This window comes from Mirounga leonina, unplaced genomic scaffold (genome assembly GCF_011800145.1).
Source record: "Mirounga leonina isolate KUSES-001 unplaced genomic scaffold, KU_Mleo_1.0 Mir_129, whole genome shotgun sequence".
Taxonomy (NCBI): domain Eukaryota; kingdom Metazoa; phylum Chordata; class Mammalia; order Carnivora; family Phocidae; genus Mirounga; species Mirounga leonina.
Window position 1 is genome coordinate 76772443 of NW_023270323.1, and position 20107 is coordinate 76792549.

Genomic DNA, 20107 nt, shown 5'->3' on the forward strand with positions numbered 1-20107 from the left:
TCCCCCTTCTCCCACCTCTCCCCCAAGGTCTGTGCATGAGACGGGTGGCCTGCCCCCGGGATGCTCTGTGATCCGCACCCACTGCCGGGACCCCGCATCTCTGCCCATGCAGCATGTCGTGCTGGCCAACCGGGGTGACCCAAAGGAGCAGGACACAGAGGAGCCAAAGGCAAGTGCAATACCCAGGCCAGGCACGGAGGGCTCACGTGCTGGGCCAGCATTGTTACCAGCTGCATGTTTAATGTTTCCTGTGTTCTGAGCTCTGCGCCGGGAACTCCTGTGCCTTGTCTCTGAACCCTCTCAACCCTGCAAGGTTGGTATTTTTACCCCCACTTTTCCATGAGGATAAATTAAGGCACAGAGAAGTCAAGGAGCTTGCCCAGGGTCACACAGTAAATGGCAGGGCAGGATTTAAGCTCAGAGAGTCTGGCTCCTGAGCCCAGCCACTCCAGGAAACTTGGGGTCGCTGGTGACCATTCTGGGGTGAGGTGAGCAGTTCTCACATGGAGATAGCCCAATCCATTCAGAAGTCTAAATAACTGTCGCCTACCAAAGGGTCTGTTCCATAATAGGTACACAATGATTTTTTTTCTCTTTCCCTTGTTATTGTAATAGTACCAGAGAGAGATGACCAGGTCTGCTTAGAAACACAAAAATAAAATAACCCTCTGTATGCATTAGGATGAGGCTCAGCTTCACATAACAGAAAACTCCCCCAAGTCATAGTGATTTAGACAACAGCAAAAGTTGTTTCTTTCTCACGTAAATGACATATAAAGGTAGGTGGTTTGGGGCACTACGGAGGTATCACAACCAATAAGGGCCAGACTCTGTCCATCTCATTGCCCTACTATCCTTAGCATGCTGCTTCATAGTCCAAGGTGGCTGCTTGAGCACCAGTCCTCATGTCTGCATCCAGCCAGCATGAGAGAGAAAGAGGTGAAAAAGAGGCCTTCCTTTTATGAAGATGTTCCAGAAGTTGCATACCATACTTTAGTATGCCCTTATTGGCCAGAACTTAGTCACACGGCCCCACCTGGCTGTAAGGAAGACTGAGAAACATATTTATTCCAGATGGCCATGTGCCCAGCTAAAAATCAGGGTTCAATTCCTAATAAAGAAGGGTAGAATGGATACTGCGGAGATGACTGGCTGTGTCTGCCACAGCCACAGAGAGATGTGTGAGGAGCTTAACTCAGGCTTGGCTCCCCTTAAGCCAAAGCTAAATCCCAATCATGGTGGCACTTTCTTGTGTATATCTTCCTCGTGTGACCGTCACAACAAGCCAGCCCCACTTTCTGGGTGGAGGTGCGCTCAGAAAGGTCTAAGGACTTTCTGGAGGCAACAGGTGCAGAAGGCAGTGGAGCAGGATTAGAACACAAGAGGGCTGACCTCAATCACAGTAACAGTCACCCCATGGGCTTCCCGGGCCCTGGCAACCCTTCCTAGCCTATAGAACCTTTACAGCCAGCGAGGGAAGACCTGGCATCTCCATGTGCTGTTAGGTAATGTGCTCGAGGTTCCACAGCCAGTCTGTGGAGACATTGGGACTCGCATCTGGACCGTCTTACTCCTGAATCCATGCTCTGACCACCACCCTCCATTGCCACACAGATTCATCAATTCTCCCTGAGGCATCTAGTCTGCAAAGCTGGTTAAGGTTGAGATGAGAGATTAGGCTAGGGAGTGCCACTGGTGTCTAATAGCCTTCCATTAAAAAAAAAAAAAGGAAAGCACTTCTTTTGTAGTGTTGGTTTATTCCAGAAATAAATGTACTAGAATTCTGATTTAAGAGGACTGTGATATCTAAAGGCAGGGACCCAGGTTTTAACAGTTTAACCTTTCTCGTGGTATCTAGAACCGTGTGATGCAGGCACCATCTTGTAATAAATGTCCTCACTGTTCAGATGCAGCGGTGGGGTAGGGAGGGATGGCCTGCATGCCCTTTAACTAAGCCCCTACTTCCCTCGTGCAAATAGCCAGGACCCAAACTTTGCTGGGGAGTTGACTATAAAACACACAGTGGCCAAGAGTCTTTTCCTAAACATGGTTGTAAGTAAGCATCATCAGAGATTTAGCCTGGTTCCCAAAAGAAAGACATGAAAAGTTGCATAAATTAAACTATTTTTCTCTTTGAGGCTTGCTCAGTCTCCTTGTAGAATCCTGTTCATGAGCATGTCCTTGAGGTCTTCCCTCTCTGGCAAGAAGACACATGTGCAGAGTCCCCGCTAGGTGCCCGGTCCTGTGTTAGCCCTTAGCAAACACTAGTTCATGGCCCCAGTGCTGCCTTCTGTGTTGGAGTAGGAGCTGCAGGGGTAAGCGCAGCTCTCAGACCCACGGTGCATCAGAGCTGGGGGGCGGGGAGGGGGGGTGTGTGTCTGTTACTCCAGCCCCTAGTACCTTCTGTTCCACCCTGCTGACTCCCAAAGGAGCTTTTTTCTGCAAAAGAAAATTCTGTCTATTGAACCAAATATCCAAAATTCACCGTCTGTTGCAATTTGAATATGAAAAGTCTGTGCTGGTCAAGAATCCTCTCGGAAGGGATTTCCCCCCCTTGGATTTTGACAATCAAAATGGCAAAATCGACCCTCTGTTCTGCTGAAAGTGGGCTTTCTTGTTCACTGCCAACCACACTGTTTTCTTCACTCTTGTCTTGCTCAACATGTTCTGCGCTGCCTTCTCCTTTTTAATGGGTGTCCTCAAGTGGATGGGAATGTTCTCCACACAGTAACACCATGTGCTAATGGCCAGATCTATTTAGGGCAGAGTCAATTAAGTGCAAATCCTGTGTGAGAAATGGTGGAAGAACAAAAGGCTTCAGAGTGGCTTATCCCAAGCGCCCCTGTCTCCATGACTATAGTTTGTGGGCAAACTAAGAAAATACTCAGGAAAGATTTTCTTGTAATAAAGAAGCTGAAACAAAGGGCCAAGGACAGCAGTAAAATTATAAAAAAGTACACTTATTTTGATTTTTGATTTATAATACGAGGAGATAGAGAAGTACAATAAAATACATGGAAATGTTTCCTCTAATTGGAAACAAACAACTTCCCCTCTGTGCTACAGCAGAGGAGCTGAGCAGAGAGAAGGGGGCAGCTCTGGCGGGGAGGCAGGGCAGAGGTGAGCTGGCCACTTGACCCCACGTGCCACTTGACCCCAGGCAGCTGTGGGGTCTCCCTCAGGAGGCACGGCTCTAACAGAAGCCAGGGCGTGCTCCCGGCTCTCGGCTTGGCACGGCTACTCAGTGGCCAATCACACCACCTTTCTGAGTGTCTTCCCACGGCATGGGATGATGATAATATTTACTTTCACTGGGGGGATGTGAGACTCACATTCAGGACCGCGCATGTTGGGAAGCCCTTGGTGAGCTCCACTGTTATGGGGGTGTGTCCCTCACAGGAAATCAGACAGACCTCAGGCCCTGGGAGCTCTCCAGGGTCCTGAAAGAATTGTTCTTCACTTTCAGACTCCAGGGATCAGCATAGTCTGTGCGTTGGAAGGGAGCGAGGGAGAGTGTCATTATTGTGCACCTACTGCATGCCTGGCACCTTGCTAGGTACTCTGCGGCACTATCTCATTACCACACATGTTTGCTATCCTGGCTCTTTGCCTCTTCCTGGCCTGAGCTCTGCCCTCCTGCTCCTTAAGCCCCCTGATGCCAACCGCTGTCCTGACCTTCTCTGTCATTCAGTCCCCAGCACATCTGCCCAGGCAGCCTGCTGAGCCACAGGCCAGCTTTGTATCCCCTGGCCCTGGGAAGACCGAAATGGGCATGTCTGGGGTGAAGCTTTGAACAGAAAAGCTGGAACAGTTGAAACAGAGGTTTACAAGGACCCATTCTGAGTTCTCTCTACTATTCTGGGCACATGCATATGTTTGATTTAGAAAACTTGGAATCTGAGCCCTGAGTGCAAGGACATCCAGGTTGTCATTCTGTAACCTCTACCCCTTGTAATGAATTGTTGCAATTATTTCTATACAAGTCAGCCTCCACCACTGGCCTGTGAGCTGCTTGAGGGCAAGGCCTGTGTCCTATTCAGCCATCTAGACTCCGAGCAGGCACAGAGCCCTGATGATAGCAAGGGTTAGGATTAGGCAGTGTTGATGGATCCAACACACACAATGAATGGAAGAGTAAGTATGCAGCTTGGGTCTCTCTCCCAAGACTGGCTTCAGTGGGAGAGAGTTCAATCATAGCAGCCTGCACTGACTGAGTACTTCCTGGGTGCCTGGCCCTGTTTTAAGAACTATGCGAATATTAGCGCATTTAGTCCTTACCACAGCCCACGGGTAAAGACTATCATGATCTCCATTTTACAAGTGGGGAAACTGAGGCATGGGGATGTTCCTAATTTGCCCAAGGCCACACAGCAGGTAAGTGGCAGAACTGAGATGTGAACCAGGCTGGGCTCCAGTCAAGCTCATGTGTTAACTTTCTGTCTCTTGCCCATCCCCTGCCCCAGTGCTGAGGTTTGGTCCCTTCCTCCTGTGCAACTAGTTACCTAAACCTTGCGTTCTTTTGTTGATCATGCCCAATGAGCATTCTGCAGCTTGGATGAGAAGGAATATCCCGACTCCCGCACCTGCTGGGGACTGGGGCAGTGATCGAATCTCCGTGCCTCAGTCCTCTCGTGTTCAGGGGATCATCTCTACTCTGCAGAGTTGCTAGGTTGTGAGAGGCCACATGGACGGAGAGGACACTTTAGTGTCCTGTTATTATTGATGTAAACTGTGATGGGAATATGGTAAATCATGACTGACAGTCTTGAGGTTTTTTTCTCTGCTATTTCTCTTTCAGAAAAGGAAAGGGGGCTGGCCCAAAGGCAGGAAAAGGAAACCACCGAGGGATATTTCTGTTCCCCATGCTCCTATGACAGGGTAAGACGGGGCAGACTACCTGACGGTGTGCTAATACAGTGGCCATGTGTGCAGGGCCTGGCCGTGACCCCATCTCAGCCTTGATCTGTTTTCCAATGGGGGCCACACACCATAGGGAGGGGGTGCAGGTTGTTAGTTCTTTAAGCTGTAATAAGGTTCTGATGCTCAAAGGAGAGGACAAAGAGCTGTGTGTGGGTCACAGACCAGAAGGGGGTGGCTTTGGGGCCAAGCAGGTCTGGTTTCCCTTCCAGGCTTGCAGATGTGGGTGCTCTGGGGTGAGCTAGTTAACCTCCATCAAGGCTCAAGACGCCCCTCCCAGTGCCCTGAAACCTTGTCCCTTGTCCCCTGGCATCTTGGGCTGCAGAAAACAGATCCCATGACAGTCACTCCGCACTGCTCTGCAGGTCACCTGCTGTTCTAGAAGCTTCTGCTCTTTTCCCTTTATCCCCATGTTTCTCAGGGTGAAGGCTTTCTTCTCCATCTCCTATAACCCTGTGGACAGGTGGCATTATGTACATCCATTCCACAGAGGGGGAAACTGAGGCTCACACTTGCCGCCCCCTCTTGGCATGCCTCGTGCCTCTACCTTGGGGAGCCTCTTCTGGCTCCTTTGTCTTTCATGAGTCTCTGGATAAATCAGCCATTTGAGTATTTCCCCCTCTTGAATTAACCTCCATTCACTGGTTAGATTGGAACTATGGGCAAACCAATGATTACTTATTTTTATTAAAAAAAAACCCAGGAAGTGGAAATCGCTCCCCTGGGCCCGCTGCCCCTCCCAGCCCCCTGCAGTTGCTCAGAGCTGCTGCTTGTTCCATTCCCAGCACAGGTACAGGATCTTCCTAAACGAGCAGAGGAGCCAGCTGAGGGCCAGGCACCCGGATCCGCCATTTACGGAAATCATGAAGATGTTGGCGGCTCAGTGGGCTCAGCTGTCTCAAGAGAAAAAGCAAGTAAGTCCTTTTCTGCATAGAATGAGGAGAAAGTGGCCCCCAACAGCCTCCATCTGGGGCTGTTCCCCCCCAGCCCATCTATTCACACAGGAGCCACAGGGAACCCTCTGGAAAGCAGGTATGAGATGCCTCTCACCCCACCCCTTAAAAGCAATTGTCAGTTCTCCCTTGCTTTTGGCACTCACCATTTAGCAAACTGGGTTAAGCAGAATGACTAACCCATGAAACAGGTAAGTTGTCAAATAAGTTTGGGAAATTCTGTAGTAAGTCCTGTGAAATAGGTTTTTCCCTCTGCAGAAGGTTTTGGGAGCATTTAATAGGATTCTGTTTACTTAAAAAGTATTTCACTTGAGGCCCATGCTCTCGTGGAGGGAGGCGTGGAGGGAGAGACAGAGGAAAGCACTTTGGGGGCATGAAAGTCTCCAAGTCTCAGCTCTAGGGTGAGACAGTTCTCAAACTAATTCTAATTCTACATGGAACCCCCTTTCTACAGAGCACCTGTAATCTTCCCCGCAGTATGTTCTTGGGGTCACAGGGGAGGAAACACCAACTTGTGGGTTACAGCCAAAGCCCCTTTAGTAGGGCAAATGTGTCCCCTGTCAACTTCTGCCATCCCCCTTCTATACTTGTCAGCCACACTGGTCAAGCCATGCCTGCTCCAATGTCACCTCCTACGAGAAGCCTTCCCAAACCCCCTCTAAGTAGGTCTGACCCCAAAGCCCATATTTTTCCCAGAACAGCCTCTTGCCTTCAGAGTGTCATTTCTTTGGGTCAAATGCAATGACCCTGAGATGAACGTCTTTAAACCTCTGCACTTTCAACTTGTGTTGGCCACAGAAAACCCGTGGTTCAAATTAACTATTAGGGAGAAGTCCTTATTTGGGGTTGGGGGGGGTGTCCATATCAACCCTCGTCTTACAACCCAGCTTTACAACCACTTGGGAAATAGATCCAGTGCCCAGGCACTGGACAACCCCTGGCCGTCCTGGACAGGGCAGGCCCCTGACTGTGACCAAGAGCTAGACAGCTGGTCTCAGAGGAGGGGAGAGAAGGCGGGACTCCACTGAGCATCTCTGATTCTGGCCCTGGCTTATGACTCAGAGAAGCCACTCCTTCTGCCAGTACAGGAGAGGCAGGAGGTTTAAGCCAATGGAAACATCAGAATTGGGGAGGAAGTGTCCCCATCACACACATGTTAACATGTCAAACCAATTAAAGCAAAGCTACTGTGGTTACACTTGGGTGAGGATGGTTAGGGCAGGTCCCCACCTGTTACAGTGACTTAACCCCCTAACACTCCAGTCTGAGCAGCTGAGACAAAATTACAATTTGCTATGCAAATAAGCAGGGTGCTGGCAAAGCCTAGCGCATCTCTGGTGGGACATCCAGAGGCCGAGTCTCTGATCCAAGGTTTAGGGTATCACTGAGCTATTTTCATGATCTCAGAAATCCTCCACCCTCTCCCTGCCCCAGCTGCATGGTTGGAGCTCCTCCAAAGCTTAGTTTTAAAAACCCTGCCTTACACCATCATCAGCTGTCCCCTTGATGGGACTCAGGTCCCTGTAAGAATGGGGCTGAGGCTGTGTGCCCCCTGACAGGTGGAAAGAGGGTCCAGAAGCCTGAGGAAAGAGGTCATCTGATGGCCTGCTCCACACTTTAGGAGGACCAACCCAGCATATCAATGCTTTAAAATAGTTTTAACTTAATAACATGATTATTTATTTCAAATTACCAAGTGCCTCAAGTAAATAACCACTGTGGATATTCATTACCCGACAAGTGTTCTTGGGACAAACTTCCCCCGCCCACACCACCCATGCTGTCCCCCTGTTGTCCCTGGGTTACACCTGCCTGGTGTGGCTGGAGATGAGTCAAAGTTCCCACCCTCAGAGGCTCAGAGTTAAGGGGGTCAGGACCCCTGAAGGGGACGCATACAATCTAGGGTGAGGATTGCCTGGGACAAAGGTCTGTACCAGGGACTGGCATGCTCCAGGAGGTCTGAGGGCACAGCCCAGCCTGAGGGTATCAGAAAAAGATTCTTGAGGAGGTAAATAAATTTTCTATGATGGATCTTTAGGATAAGTAGGATTTATCCAGAGGAGGAAAGGCGAGATGGGTGTTTCTTTTCTTTTCTTTTCTTTTAAGATTTTATTTATTTAACAGAGAGAGACAGCCAGAGAGGGAACACAAGCAGGGGGAGTGGAGAGGGAGAAGCAGGCTTCCCGCTGAGCAGGGAGCCCGATGCGGGGCTCGATCCCAGGACCCTGAGATCATGACCTGAGCTGAAGGCAGACGCTTAACCACTGAGCCACCCAGGCACCCTGAGATGGGTGTTTCTGATGGAGGGAAAACAGTAACCGAGGGAGTAGCTTGGGGCTGGCTCTGATTTGTCTCTTTATCAACAGTACCCAGCCCAGCACGCTGCACAGGGTAAAGCACTGATTTTGTATGAGTGATGATTGAATAGAAGTGGCATGTCCCTTGAGAGGGCCCTAATAGTGCTACCCTCCTCTGCAATCACCAGATCACACGTGACAGAACGGTGAAAGCCTCGGGGTGGGGGGAGGGGCAGATTCCTGTCGATTGGAAGAAAACCTTCTGTAGGGTCAGCATCATTTAAACAAGGAATGAGCTTGCTGGTGGGTAGTGAGGTCCCCATCCCAGGGGTGTGCAAGCCGAAGCTGGGTAGTAGCTTCTTGGGACCTTCCTAGAGAACCCAAGGCAAATTGGACAAGAAGACCACCCCCCCCCCACCTCCCAGATCAGGAGAGTCTGAGAATCACCACTGTGCTCCTTCTTCCAGAGGTACGTTTATGAGGCGAATAAGGACAAGCAACGCTACATCCGTGAGCTGCGGGCCTACCAGAGCTCCCAGGCGTGCCGAGCCTTCTTGCAGAGGCAAGCAGCGCACGAGGCACGCACACTGTTGGGTGAGTGGGGCCCGGCCACGGGGGCTGGGGCTAGCTCTCCCTGCCACTCTGGGATTTTTTTCAGCATGAAGCGTGTTTAGAAAGCCCTTGGGGCTAGCCCTTAACCCCACCCAGTGTTTGCACCAGTCACCTCCAGTTTAAAAGCCGCATCCTCTTATCCTTTGGATATGAGCCCTTTATCTAATAGATGGATTGTGGTGGCCCCTGCCCAGCAAGACACCCTGCACTGGCTTTCTTCCGGTCCTCCACTCACCGGCCCCCACCCCCACCACTGCTTCCTGGCATCACCACCCAAAACACCACTCACACCAAATCCTTGTCTTGGGGTCCAGCTCTGGGGGTCCCAGCCGAAGGAAGAGAAGAGAGCTGCATGTATTGAGTGTCTACTCACCATGCCTTCACCATGGAGGGCACCTCCCATTCATCGTCTCTTCCCCCTCATTGGAAGGCATCACCAGCCCCCTCCTAGGGGCGCATGCCCATGGGGCAGTGTTGAGAGTCCTCAGCAGCAGGGGCCCGGGAGCTCAGGTCCAGGGAGGTGGGCTCTCCATCAGTGGTTCGGGGTCCACCACCGTCCATGCGGAGTGCTGTGCCCTGCGCTCTCCGTGCCTGGGGCTGACCACCGTCCCCAGGGCTTCCACGCAGAGCCCATCGGGCCCCCACGCTGCCACTTCTCACTCCCACCTGAGCTCTCGCCTCAGTGGTCAGGGCGTGGGCTCGGGAGTCCAAGTGCCTGGGTTTAAATCCCGGCTCTGCCACATGCTGGCTCTGTGACTCAGCACGAGCCACTGAAGCAGTCTGTGCTTCGGTGTCCTCGCATGAAAATCGGCTGTAATCAGTCCCTCTGGGCTGGGCTTGGTGCAGAGCAGAGGGGTTAAATTGTAGGGAGCTTGGTGCCTGGCACATGGCAAGAGTTTGGCAAGCTTTCACTCTGGCTACCCCCCTTTTCACTCTGCAGCAAAGGCACCGCACCCCAGCTTCATCCAGAGCAGGGATCAGCAAACTGCTGCAAAGGGTTAGACCATAAATAGTTTACCTTTTGTGGGCCACGTGGTCTCTGTCACAACTGCTCAGCTCTGGTTGAAGCAGGAAAGCAGCTACAGATGGTGTATATTGTGTGCCAATAAAACTTTATTTATAAAAACAAGCAGAAGACCAAGTTGGTCCACGGGCCTCTCCACTCTGGCGCGTTGTACGTACTGGGTTTCCACCTCACATTTATTTTTAATCAAGCACCTGCCCATTAAAAAACCATCAACCTGAAAACCACTGATCTAGCATGTAACTATTAGCAGACAATCCCTGAGCACAGTGGGGCCTCCGGTCCTCGCTATGAACGTCAGAGCTAAGAAAACTGTGCCCTGAGACCCTTGGCCAAGGGTCCACTGAGAGCAGCTGTCTTCCCTGCTGGTGTTTTCCTCCCTAAGGACGCCGCTTGTCAGACTTAGCAGGGAGCACCTCGTCTTACTTAATCCTTCAGGCTCGTGGGAGCCCCTCGGCCTGCTAACCGTTGTGGTTGTTTGGAGACTGTCCCCACACAGAAAGCTAGTGTGATACAAAGAAAGACGATTCCAATAGAGCGTGGTTTTTAAACAAACAAGTTGTGTTACTGCCTGATGGAAAACATGGTAATTGTTTAAAGCTTACCATATAAAAATCTATTAATTACAATAAACAATTTTTTTTTAACATCACCTAGAATCGGCCATGCTAATCAGAAGAATGCACTCTTTTCGTTTTTTCCTGGTTTCTGGCTCATCGTTCCATAGCTGGTCAGATGCTTATACATGGAAGTCAGGGGTAGCCTCGTGGGTTTTAGGGCCGTTCAGACCTCAGTGGGACCTGAGCCGCTGAAGCCAAGCCCTGGTCCTCCAGCAGGAGCCTGGGGTCACTTCTTAGCCTCGGGAAGCACTTCCGACCCTCAAGGTGACCACTCCTCCCTCAGATGCTTTCTGATGCCACCTGTCTTCCAGCAGGACCAGGCACACCAGGAAACAGATTGGACAGGGAGGGCCTTCCGTTCTCAGCACTTGATGTAAGTATTTGTTTTCAGGGGTGGGGGGCGGGCAGTGGTTTTGAAACATCACCTCATCGGGCATGGGAGACTGAAAAATGTTCACCCCCAAAGATACCTAGGTCCCAGTACCTGTGACCCATGAATGTTACCTTACGGACAATGGGGCGGGTCTTTGGGGATGTGATGAAATTGAAATAAGGGCATCAGATAGCCACAGGTGGTCTTACAGGAGGGAGACGGAAGGAAAGGCTGCGTGACCACAGCAGCCGAGGTCAAGGTGATGTGGCCACGTGCCGAGGAATGTCATTAGCCACCGGAAGAGGCTGGAAGGGGCCAGAAACAGGTTCTCCCCTAGAGCCTCCAGAGGGAGCATGGCCCTGCCAACATCTTCATTCTGGCCCCGCCAGGCTGATTTTGGACTTCTGGTCTCCAGGACTCTGGGAGAATGAGTTCTGCTCCTTTACATCACCAGGTGTGGTGACTGATGACAGAAGCTACAGGAGATCATTCCAGGAATCGGCTATGATGGAGACAGGCCGGTGCCGTCTGGGGGTGTTACTCACACGGCAGGCGATTCTGACTCCCCCTAATGAGGAGTCCTGAGAATACGTGGGAAATTCCCAGAAGGCATGCTGGGCATGCTGGGTGCAGATGGACGTGAAGCTGAGCTCTACGCAGAGGAGACAGGATGGGCAGAGACCCAGGGAAGGGAGGCCGCGTAGGGCGTTTGGGGCACGGAGGGCCGCTCGGGCTGCGGGGAGCGGACAGTGGGCACATGGGGACTAGGACAGGGCAGCCGTGCCTGGAGTCGCCGGACGGTACGAGCTGCGATGTAATTGGTAGGTGTTTTCCTTTGAGCTTTAACTGACAAAGAAATATCTATTTCACTAACAAACAAGGAATCACTGAAAATGAATTTTAAGGGGCAGCCAGATGTGCTTACGCTGAAATTTTCTGGAAGGCCACACAAGAAACTCTCACCCAGGGGGAGTAAAATGGGATGGGACACACTTTCACTTTACACCTCCCCCTTTTTTTTTATTACTTTAAGCATGCATTCATAATAACTTTAAAAGTTGTTTTAAGTACACCACCTTCTATCATGATGATAAAATGATGTGAGGACTTACAGTGCCACGGACTTCCTAAATCTGTCGTCTGCCTGAAAGGTCAGCCCCCTGGGGCCCAGGCAGGGCTGCGGAGGCAGAAGCCCCTCGCCCCTCCTCTGCCCTGTGCAACCCGGTGCTCTCTCACCGACGCAGGCACCCCTCCCCGGAGCCTGTGCCCGCCCCACTGCCTACATGTCAGGCTGTCCATGACCTGGCGTCCATCTCCCTGTCCAGTCTCCTCTGCCTTCCATGTGCCCACCTGCCCTGGAGGGCTGCCAGCTGCTGATCCAGAGCCTCCCCTTTCTTCCTCACCCACCCTGTGACCTCAGACAAGCTCCTGCTGTCCTCACGACACGCAGCTCAGAGCGCGACTGTGAACGGAGTGCTCAGTGACCTCTGGTTGAATTGGAAGTTGAAAACATGAATTGATTCTAATAGATGAAGACCTCACACTTCTATTGAGGGCCGTGTGACTAGATATACAGCATGATAGATTACAAGATAAATGGTTCCTGGCTAGTTTTTTCTTCGACACCTTTTCTTGGGCACCTTGCGATTTGTGTTCGCTTAACAGCCCTTCCGAATCTTGGCTTCAGGTTGCAAGAGGGTTGGTGGTAGGGATCATCTGAATGAGGGTGGGGTCCCTTCCATAATTGTTCCCAGGATCATCCTGCATTGTCATGATGGATTGTATGATAAGGATATATTTCTATAAGCAAACGTGAGAGTGCAGAACTTTGTGTTGAGGTGCATGTGAGCTGAGTTTGGACATTTACTCTGATGTCTCGGCACCAGCCCCCGGCGGGGGCAGGCCCTTTTTTGGATGTGCTGCACCACAGACCCCTTTCCCTTCAAGTTCCCTCCTGACTCGGGGCTCTCCAGCAGCCCTCCCCCATCGCTCCCTCTCTGGAGCTCCCAGGGCTCTCCTCCCTCACTGCGCTCTCCTAGCAGGGTCCTTCCACTTTAGCAGGAGGTAGGCAAGAGGGTATGCAAGAAATCACTCGACCTCTTCCAGGTCGAGGACACATCTCCAGGCTGAAGGAGCTCCTCTCTGATAAGGGACAGAAGTCCTAAGAATCAGTGAGCTGCAGAACGTCCTGAGTCTCGTCAGCGTCTGGCTGGCCCGGCGTCAGGAAAACGTATAAGTCTTTGTCAGGAAGCATCTCTTCCAAAAGCTTAGGGAATTTTTACATCCCTGAACTAATAAACGTAAGCAAATGCATATAGTTATATATGTTTCTTAATTAATTAGGTTTTTCATTTAAAAATAATATATGTGCGGGGCACCTGGGTGGTGCAGCCCATTGAGCATCCGACTCTTGGTTTCAGCTCAGGTTGTGATCTCAGGGTCATGAGATTGAGCCCCATGTCCGGCTCCACCCTCAGCAAGAAGTCTGCTTAGGACTCTCTCTTTCTCCCCCTCTGCCCCCCCAAAGTGGAAAAATAAATCTTTAAAAAGAAGAATAATAATATATGTGCATGGTAAAAACAAATGCAAACAGCACACAGAGGCTTCTGGAAAGAGGTGGGTCCTGCTTACAGGCGCCAGCCCTCCTCTGCATCCCAAGACATCCACTATACCCAGCTTCTAGGGCATCCTCCAGAAATAGCCCATGGATACATGCAAGCACCTATGGGCTCGTGCATAGATATTTTGATAAAAGGACACATTTTTGTTATTCAATCATAGAGCTCATTCTGGTTTAGGATTTCAAAGTAAACTCTTTGCAAGTAAGCAGAACCCAGAGTTGGTTCTGCGCTTTCTCAAACAATTCCGCCAGTTACCAGAACTCCCCGCTCTTCCTTCTTGGCCCCATTCCTCGCATTTCCCACTCGGTGACAGAGATCTTGGGATGATTTGAAATTCTCAGCTGTGCTTGGAGAGGCCTCAAACCGGCAAGTGGTTTCCCCGGGGGAGAGGGGACGAGCAGGACGAGCAGGACGCAGCCCAGCCCGAGAGCCGTGCGGAAGCCCCTCTGAGCCAAGTGTATGTTCAGAGATGGTGGGAACCCCGCGCGCGTCCGCCCGCCTCCAAAACGTTTCTGTCCACGGGGGGATGAAGGCAACGACCTGGTACTGTAGGACCTGCACACAGTTCTTCAGCTCCTTGCATAACAAGAAGGAGCACCTGCTGGGAAAGCAGCACCTGCAGAACCTCACAGGTAACCCGCCCACCCTGCTTTTCCGTTTGAATGTTAAGACCGGATCTAACCAAATGCTCTTAATATCAGGCGTGCACGCGGGAGGGGGTGGGTCTTCAGGGAAGAGCCTACGGAGTAGCCTCTTCATTTGTTTCATTGATTTTTTTTCTTTTTTTTTGAGTGTAGTTGACACACGATGTGACATTAGTTTCTGGCGTGCAACCTAGTGATTCAACTAGTTGCAACGGTGTTTCACCTTTCACCGCACAAGGCTGGTACGGTGTCATTGAGTCTGCGCCCTGGGCTGTGCCTTTTATTCCAAATGTCTTCCTCATTCCATGCCTGGAAGCCCGTGCCTCCGCCTCCCCTTCGCCCCATCCCCCATCCCCATGCCCCCCCCACCCCCGCCCCCGGCAACCAGCAGTGTGTTCTCTGTATTTATAGGTCTCATTCTGCTTTTTGTTTGTTTATTCATTGGGTCTTTTTTTTTGTTTAGATTCCACATATGAGCGAAATCGTATGGGGTCTGTCTTTCTCTGACTCATTTCGCTTAGCACGCCACCCTCTAGTCCCATCCATGTTGTCCTAAGTGCCGCAGTTAATGTATATACCACACCTTCCTTGGTCACTCTTCTATGGATGGGCTCAGGCAGCTTCCGTGTCTTGGCTATTGTAAATAATGCTGTGATAAACATAGGGATGCCTAGGTCCTTTTGAAGGAGTGTTTTCATTTTCCTTGGGATAAACACCCAGTAGTGGAATCACTGTATCACAGGGTAGCTCTATTTTTAACTTTTTGAGGAACCTCCATGCTGTTTTCCAGAGTGGCTGCACCAGTTTTTGTTCACACCCACAGCTCACGAGGGTCTCTTTTTCTCCACATCCTCGCCAACACCTGTTGTTTCTCGTGTTGCTGATTTTAGCCATTCTGACAGGTGTGAGGTGGTATCTCCTTGTAGTTTGGATTGTATTTCCCTGATGCTGAGTGATGCTGAGCATCTTTTCATGTGTCAGTTGGCCATCTGTAGGTCTTCTTTGGAAAAATGTCTGTCCAGGTCCTCTGCCCATTTTTTAATTGGGTTTTTTGTTTTTCTGGTGTTGAGCTGTATAAGGTCTTTACATATTTTGGGTATTAACCCCTTACTGGATAGGTCATTGGCAAATATCTTCTCCCATTCTGTAGGTTGTCTTTTGTTTTATTGATGGTTTCCTTTGCTGTGTGATTTGCCTCTTCACTAACCTCGGGGCCTGGATTTCACATTCTCCCTGCCTGCAGCCTCTGTGTCCAAGTCACCACGGGCTCGCTCCCTCCCTTCGCTCCTTCGCCCAGGTCTTGCTCAGGTGTCACCTCCTGGAAGACAGCTTTCAGTGTGCACAGCTGTGCACCCCCTACCCCTCCCGCCCTCCCCTGCCTTCTTTCTCTCCAACCTGCCATCTTCTAGCAGCCTCTTTGCCCTCTATGTTGTTTGCCATCTCTCTCCAGGATTTAAGTTTCTCGTGTTTCAGGATATTTCCCTTTCATTCACTGCAGTACCTCCTGGGCCTAGAACCATGCCCGGCACGCCTAGCAGGCTCTGCATGCATGTTTGTGGAGTGAATGCATGCATGCATGAATGAACATATTCAACATATAACCCTTGAGCACTTACTCCTTCCCAGGCACTGAGCCACATGCTAGGGACGCAGACAGAATAACACAGAGCTCTGCCCCAAGGAAACTGAAGTGTGCAGATTAATACAACAGCGTCGCATTAAGATGTCTTGCATTCAAGTGAAATGAATCCCACAGCACAGGGAGGCCCCGTGATGATTACACCACCTAGCATTGCAGGTGTGCTCTGGGGCTGGCAAAGATCCCCCAAGAATGAGAGCAGCTACATCAAGTGCAGCAGTAGGGGGTGACATTGTTTCTTTTTTCCACCATTCCACTAGATCGGACCTAAGCCCCTACTCGGCACCATGCTTGCTGTGTGGCCTGGGGCCAGTTACTTAACCTCTCTGTGCTTCCACTGCCTCATCTGTGAAGGAAGGATGAGATTGCCCACCCCTCAGGGCTCTTCTGAGGACCGACATCGGTGCCTTGTGTGAGCCTGGCACGGCCGAGATGCCACCTCCTCCGACGGCTTCCCTGATCCCGGACTTGGGTGGGGGGCTTCCTTGGGACTCCTGAGGCCCCACACATACCTTTGGCTGTACGAGGATCATCCCATTATTGTCACCACCACCCCGTGACATACATGTGCACACGCACTGGTCTGCGCTCCCGGCGGGAAGGCGGGTGTGGGTCAGGACTCCCCTCTGACCCCGAGTAGGTAGTAAACACTGATGAAGGCGTGCACAGAGGTATCGCAGGCCCACGGTAAGGCTGCAGTTTAAAAGCAAATAAACCGTTTTCAGTAATGTCTTGTTTAAGGTGAGTAATGGCAACGAAGATGAAAATGCATCTCATTACCTGCGGCTGAGCGTAACCTGTACGCTCGGATGCCTGGAGTTGCACTGTGTAAAATACCCGCTGAAGCGGGTTAAGGCTCATTTCAAAATCTATACAATCGTGTGCTGGGGGACCATGAAGTTGTCGCTGCGTGTGGCTGCAGTCGGTGTGACTCTCTGAGGGCCTCTGCGGTTATTGAAAAGGAAACAGGCAGGGGCAAACCTCACTCCATCTTCCCTTTAAACCGCCTACAGATTTTACCTTAATGGCCGGGCTCTTGAGAGCTTTTCCGTTTCTGCTTGTACGGCTGCAATTTTGCTGGGACGGCGCCGTCTCTGAGCCTCTGAGGTTTGGTCCTGCGGGGTGAGGGGGGTCAGCCCCACTTCCCCTGGGGGCCCAGGCCTCACCTGGCTTTGTTGCCCTGGCCCCCCCCACCAGCCCGAGGCAGAGTGAGCCCCAGGATCACCTGTCCTCGTTGTTCGCCCCCTAAAAGAACTTGAGCTGTCCTGACCCCAGTCTCTGCTTCCACTCAAGGGGGCGAGGCCCCAGAACTCTGTCCTTGTGAAGACAGAGTTCACGTACCCTCAAGTTCACCCACTGAAAGCAGTTCTTAGAATATTTGGATACTTTCAACCATGACTACAATTAAGGTTACCACGTTTTCATCGCCCCCAAAAGAAGCCTCAGGCCCATTAGCAGCCACTCCCGCTCCTGGGCAAGCACTGAGTCGTCTTCTGTCCCCATAGGCAGGCACAGCTTTTTAACATTTGATGTCAGCTTTGCGTGGAGCATCCCCCAGGCTTCTCCGCCCCGATGACATCTTCGGGGAGCAGTGCCATCACCGCGAAGGGCCTGAGCATGAATCCCTGCTCTATCTGCCCCTTACTCCCTTCCACACCCTGGACAAACCTCCACCCGTGGCCCTTGTTTCTGCAAGTGCAGAATGGGAACAGTGACCGAGGACCTCATCGGGCTGATGTAAGGGTTGGAGGAGGCGATCTTGGGGCAGCCTCTCCACGCCAGGACACCCTGGGTGCCCCTAGCGCTACGGGGACCTTGGCCAGAGTGTGTCAGCAGCGCCTGCCTCCCGTGGCCCCTGCCCTGCGGTGCCTGTGCATCTCCCCCCCCCCCCCCCCGCTACCTTGTCCCCAGAGGGCCCTCCCTAATCCACACGCCAGTCTCCCTCCTGTTCATCCTTCCCGAGACCCTCAGAAAGGCAAGATTGGTGAGGATGTGGGAGAACTGTAGCCCTGATTTCGCTGCTGGAGGGGAAAACAGCCTCGTGGTTCCTCAGCAGGTTAAATCTCAAGTCACCATATGACCCTGCAGACGCCGCCCCTGAGTGTGGATACCCAGCCAACTAAAAACGTATGTTCACACGACATGGTGAACGTGCATGACATGCGTTATTCATGATGGCCCCAAAGTGGAAAGAGCCCAAACGTCCATCACCAGATGAATGACACACAAAATGTGGGCCTGTGACATGGAATAGTATTCTGCCCTGCAAAGGAGTGAAGGGCTGATGGAATAGTATTCTGCCCTGCAGAGGAGTGAAGGGCTGATGGAATAGTATTCTGCCCTGCAGAGGAGTGAAGGGCTGATGGAATAGTATTCTGCCCTGCAGAGGAGTGAAGGGCTGATGGAATAGTATTCTGCCCTGCAGAGGAGTGAAGGACTGATGGAATAGTATTCTGCCCTGCAAAGGAGTGAAGGACGACTGATGCATGGCGCAGTATGGGTGAACCTTGGAAACATGGTAAATTGAACAACCAGTCACAGAGGACCACATAGTGTCTGGTCCCAGGTGTATGAAAGGTCCAGAATAAGAAAACCTATAGAGACAGGAAGCAGATTAGCAGTTGCCCGGGGCTGGGGGAGGGGAGAGCAGGTGGGGAGGTGTGAGAGGTGGCTAAAGGCACCAGGTTTCTTTTTGGGGTGATAAATATGTTCCAAACTTGACTGTGGTGATCAGTGCACAACTCTGAATATACTACAAACCACTGAATTCAGCACTTTCAATGGGCAAATTGTGTGGTACCATGACTTAGAGCTCAGCCAAGGACTCCTCCCCCAAGAGGCCCCCTTGCTGCCACCCATCTGGCCCAGGGCCCCCTGCATTCTGCTTATTTGTCTTCTTCCCCGGGGACACGGAGCAGGGACTGCCTTGCTTGCATCTGGACACAGGGCCAGGTCCAGAGATGCTGCTCATTTTTGCTCATGGGGCTGACCTTCCCCGTGGGATTTCTTTGCTTTTTAGGGAAATTCGAAAAAGATTCCACTGAGTGCTTAAAGCATCTGGAACCTCTGGAGAAAGAGGAAGGTCAAAATTTGCACAAAGAAGACTCAGAGGAGGAAGCTGAGTGGCCCGACCCACTTGCGCTAGGAGGCCTGATTCCAGAGAAGCATTTTGCTTCATTTGACTTGTGTTTCTTGCAAGAGTTTATCTTTAAACTTCTGAAAAGTAAGTAGTCAAGTTCAGCACTGTCCCGGTAGCTTTGTAACCTAAGGTTTTATGATCCTAGTCAGAATAACGTCCAATAAGAAGTTATGATATTAAGTGGAACCAAAAAAAATGCCATCTAGGAGAATAACAGTAAATAAAAATAATAATCACATGGGAAATAACCAAGAACATCCACTGAGCCAGGCGCAGGTTTAAGAACTTTAGACAAATTACCTCTTTTAATTCCCATAAAAGTATTGCGAGGTTGGTAATAGTATCTCTTCCTTTTAAAAAAAGGAAAGTGCGGGGTGCTTGGCTGGCTCAGTCGGAAGAGCATGTGTCTCTTGATCTCGGGGTCATGAGTTCGAGCCCCACGTTGGGTATAGAGATTACTAAAAAGATAAACATTGAAATAAAATAAGGAAAGCGCAGCACAGAGAGGTTAAGTAACTTGCCCATGGTTGCAGAGCTGGTCCATGGCTGAGCTGAAATTTAACCCCAGGCCATTGGGTTCCACGACCTGTGTTCTTCACAACTTCCCCACAGTCAAGTATGTGAAATTACACATAGGTAAATCCACGCAAATGTTAACGGTGGTTATCTCTAGCAGGCAAGAGGAGGGGGTTATGTGTTTCTTTATTCCTTTCTGTGTCTGCACATTTCCCCCCCAGTGGACAGAGATGTCCTTCATATTATCAGAGAAAGAAAGAACTCTCTTAGAAAGGATTTGGGGGATGACCTGCCTAGAGTGGGGGTCTCGGCTGTTGCCTGGTGGGGCGTGGGGGCAGTTCAAAGAGAAGGGGAGGTGTTTGATGGAAAAGAACAGAAAAAGATGGCCTTCTCGTACCTTTCCTCCCAGTCAAGGAATTTGAGCTCAGAGAGCTGAGGAAGACTCTAGAAAGAGCCCGAGTGGAGCAGGAGGCCCTGCAGAGGCAGCTGGTAGAGTTCCAGGTGAGGCGCCCGGGGAGGGAAGCACCCACATCCTGGCTCCGTGGCCCCCTGCTCAGCTCAGGGCCCTGAGGTATCAGCAAGGCAGGGATGAAGACCACATGGTCTGCTCAAAACACCACATCACAAACCCCAGTGTCACTCGCCTCCACACCATCCAGGCACGAGCATGCATGTTATGTGTCCTTGTAAAATGCAGTGTTCTGTCTGGTTTTGATGCCCAGAAATTGTGCCACGAGCCTTCTCGTGCTGCA

At 51.1% G+C, this 20107-nt stretch overlaps 1 protein-coding gene across 2 annotated transcripts; it reads left to right on the top strand.

The window, feature by feature from the left end:
* The first annotated feature begins 4803 nt into the window (after positions 1–4803).
* LOC118010296 (SWI/SNF-related matrix-associated actin-dependent regulator of chromatin subfamily E member 1-related-like) lies at positions 4804–10279 on the top strand. Of its 2 annotated transcripts, XM_035004444.1 has the most exons (4): positions 4808–4878; positions 5708–5831; positions 8635–8761; positions 9720–10279. In XM_035004444.1, exons 1-4 carry the CDS (start codon positions 4871–4873, stop codon positions 9779–9781), a joined length of 321 nt encoding a protein of 106 aa, XP_034860335.1. In that variant the 5' UTR covers positions 4808–4870; the 3' UTR covers positions 9782–10279. The 2 variants fall into 2 exon arrangements, 1 of the variants encoding a protein (XP_034860335.1); XR_004679168.1 differs by having other exon boundaries at positions 4804–4878; positions 5703–5831; positions 8635–10279.
* Positions 10280–20107: the final 9828 nt, after the last annotated feature.

What these genes read in the sequence shown, in the direction of transcription:
- LOC118010296 (XM_035004444.1), top strand. An exon ending in TGTCTCAAGAGAAAAAGCAA is followed by an intron (nt 5,832 to 8,634) that starts GTAAGTCCTTTT and finishes TCCTTCTTCCAG; the next exon opens with AGGTACGTTTATGAGGCGAA. An exon ending in CGAGGCACGCACACTGTTGG is followed by an intron (nt 8,762 to 9,719) that starts GTGAGTGGGGCC and finishes TTCACTCTGCAG; the next exon opens with CAAAGGCACCGCACCCCAGC.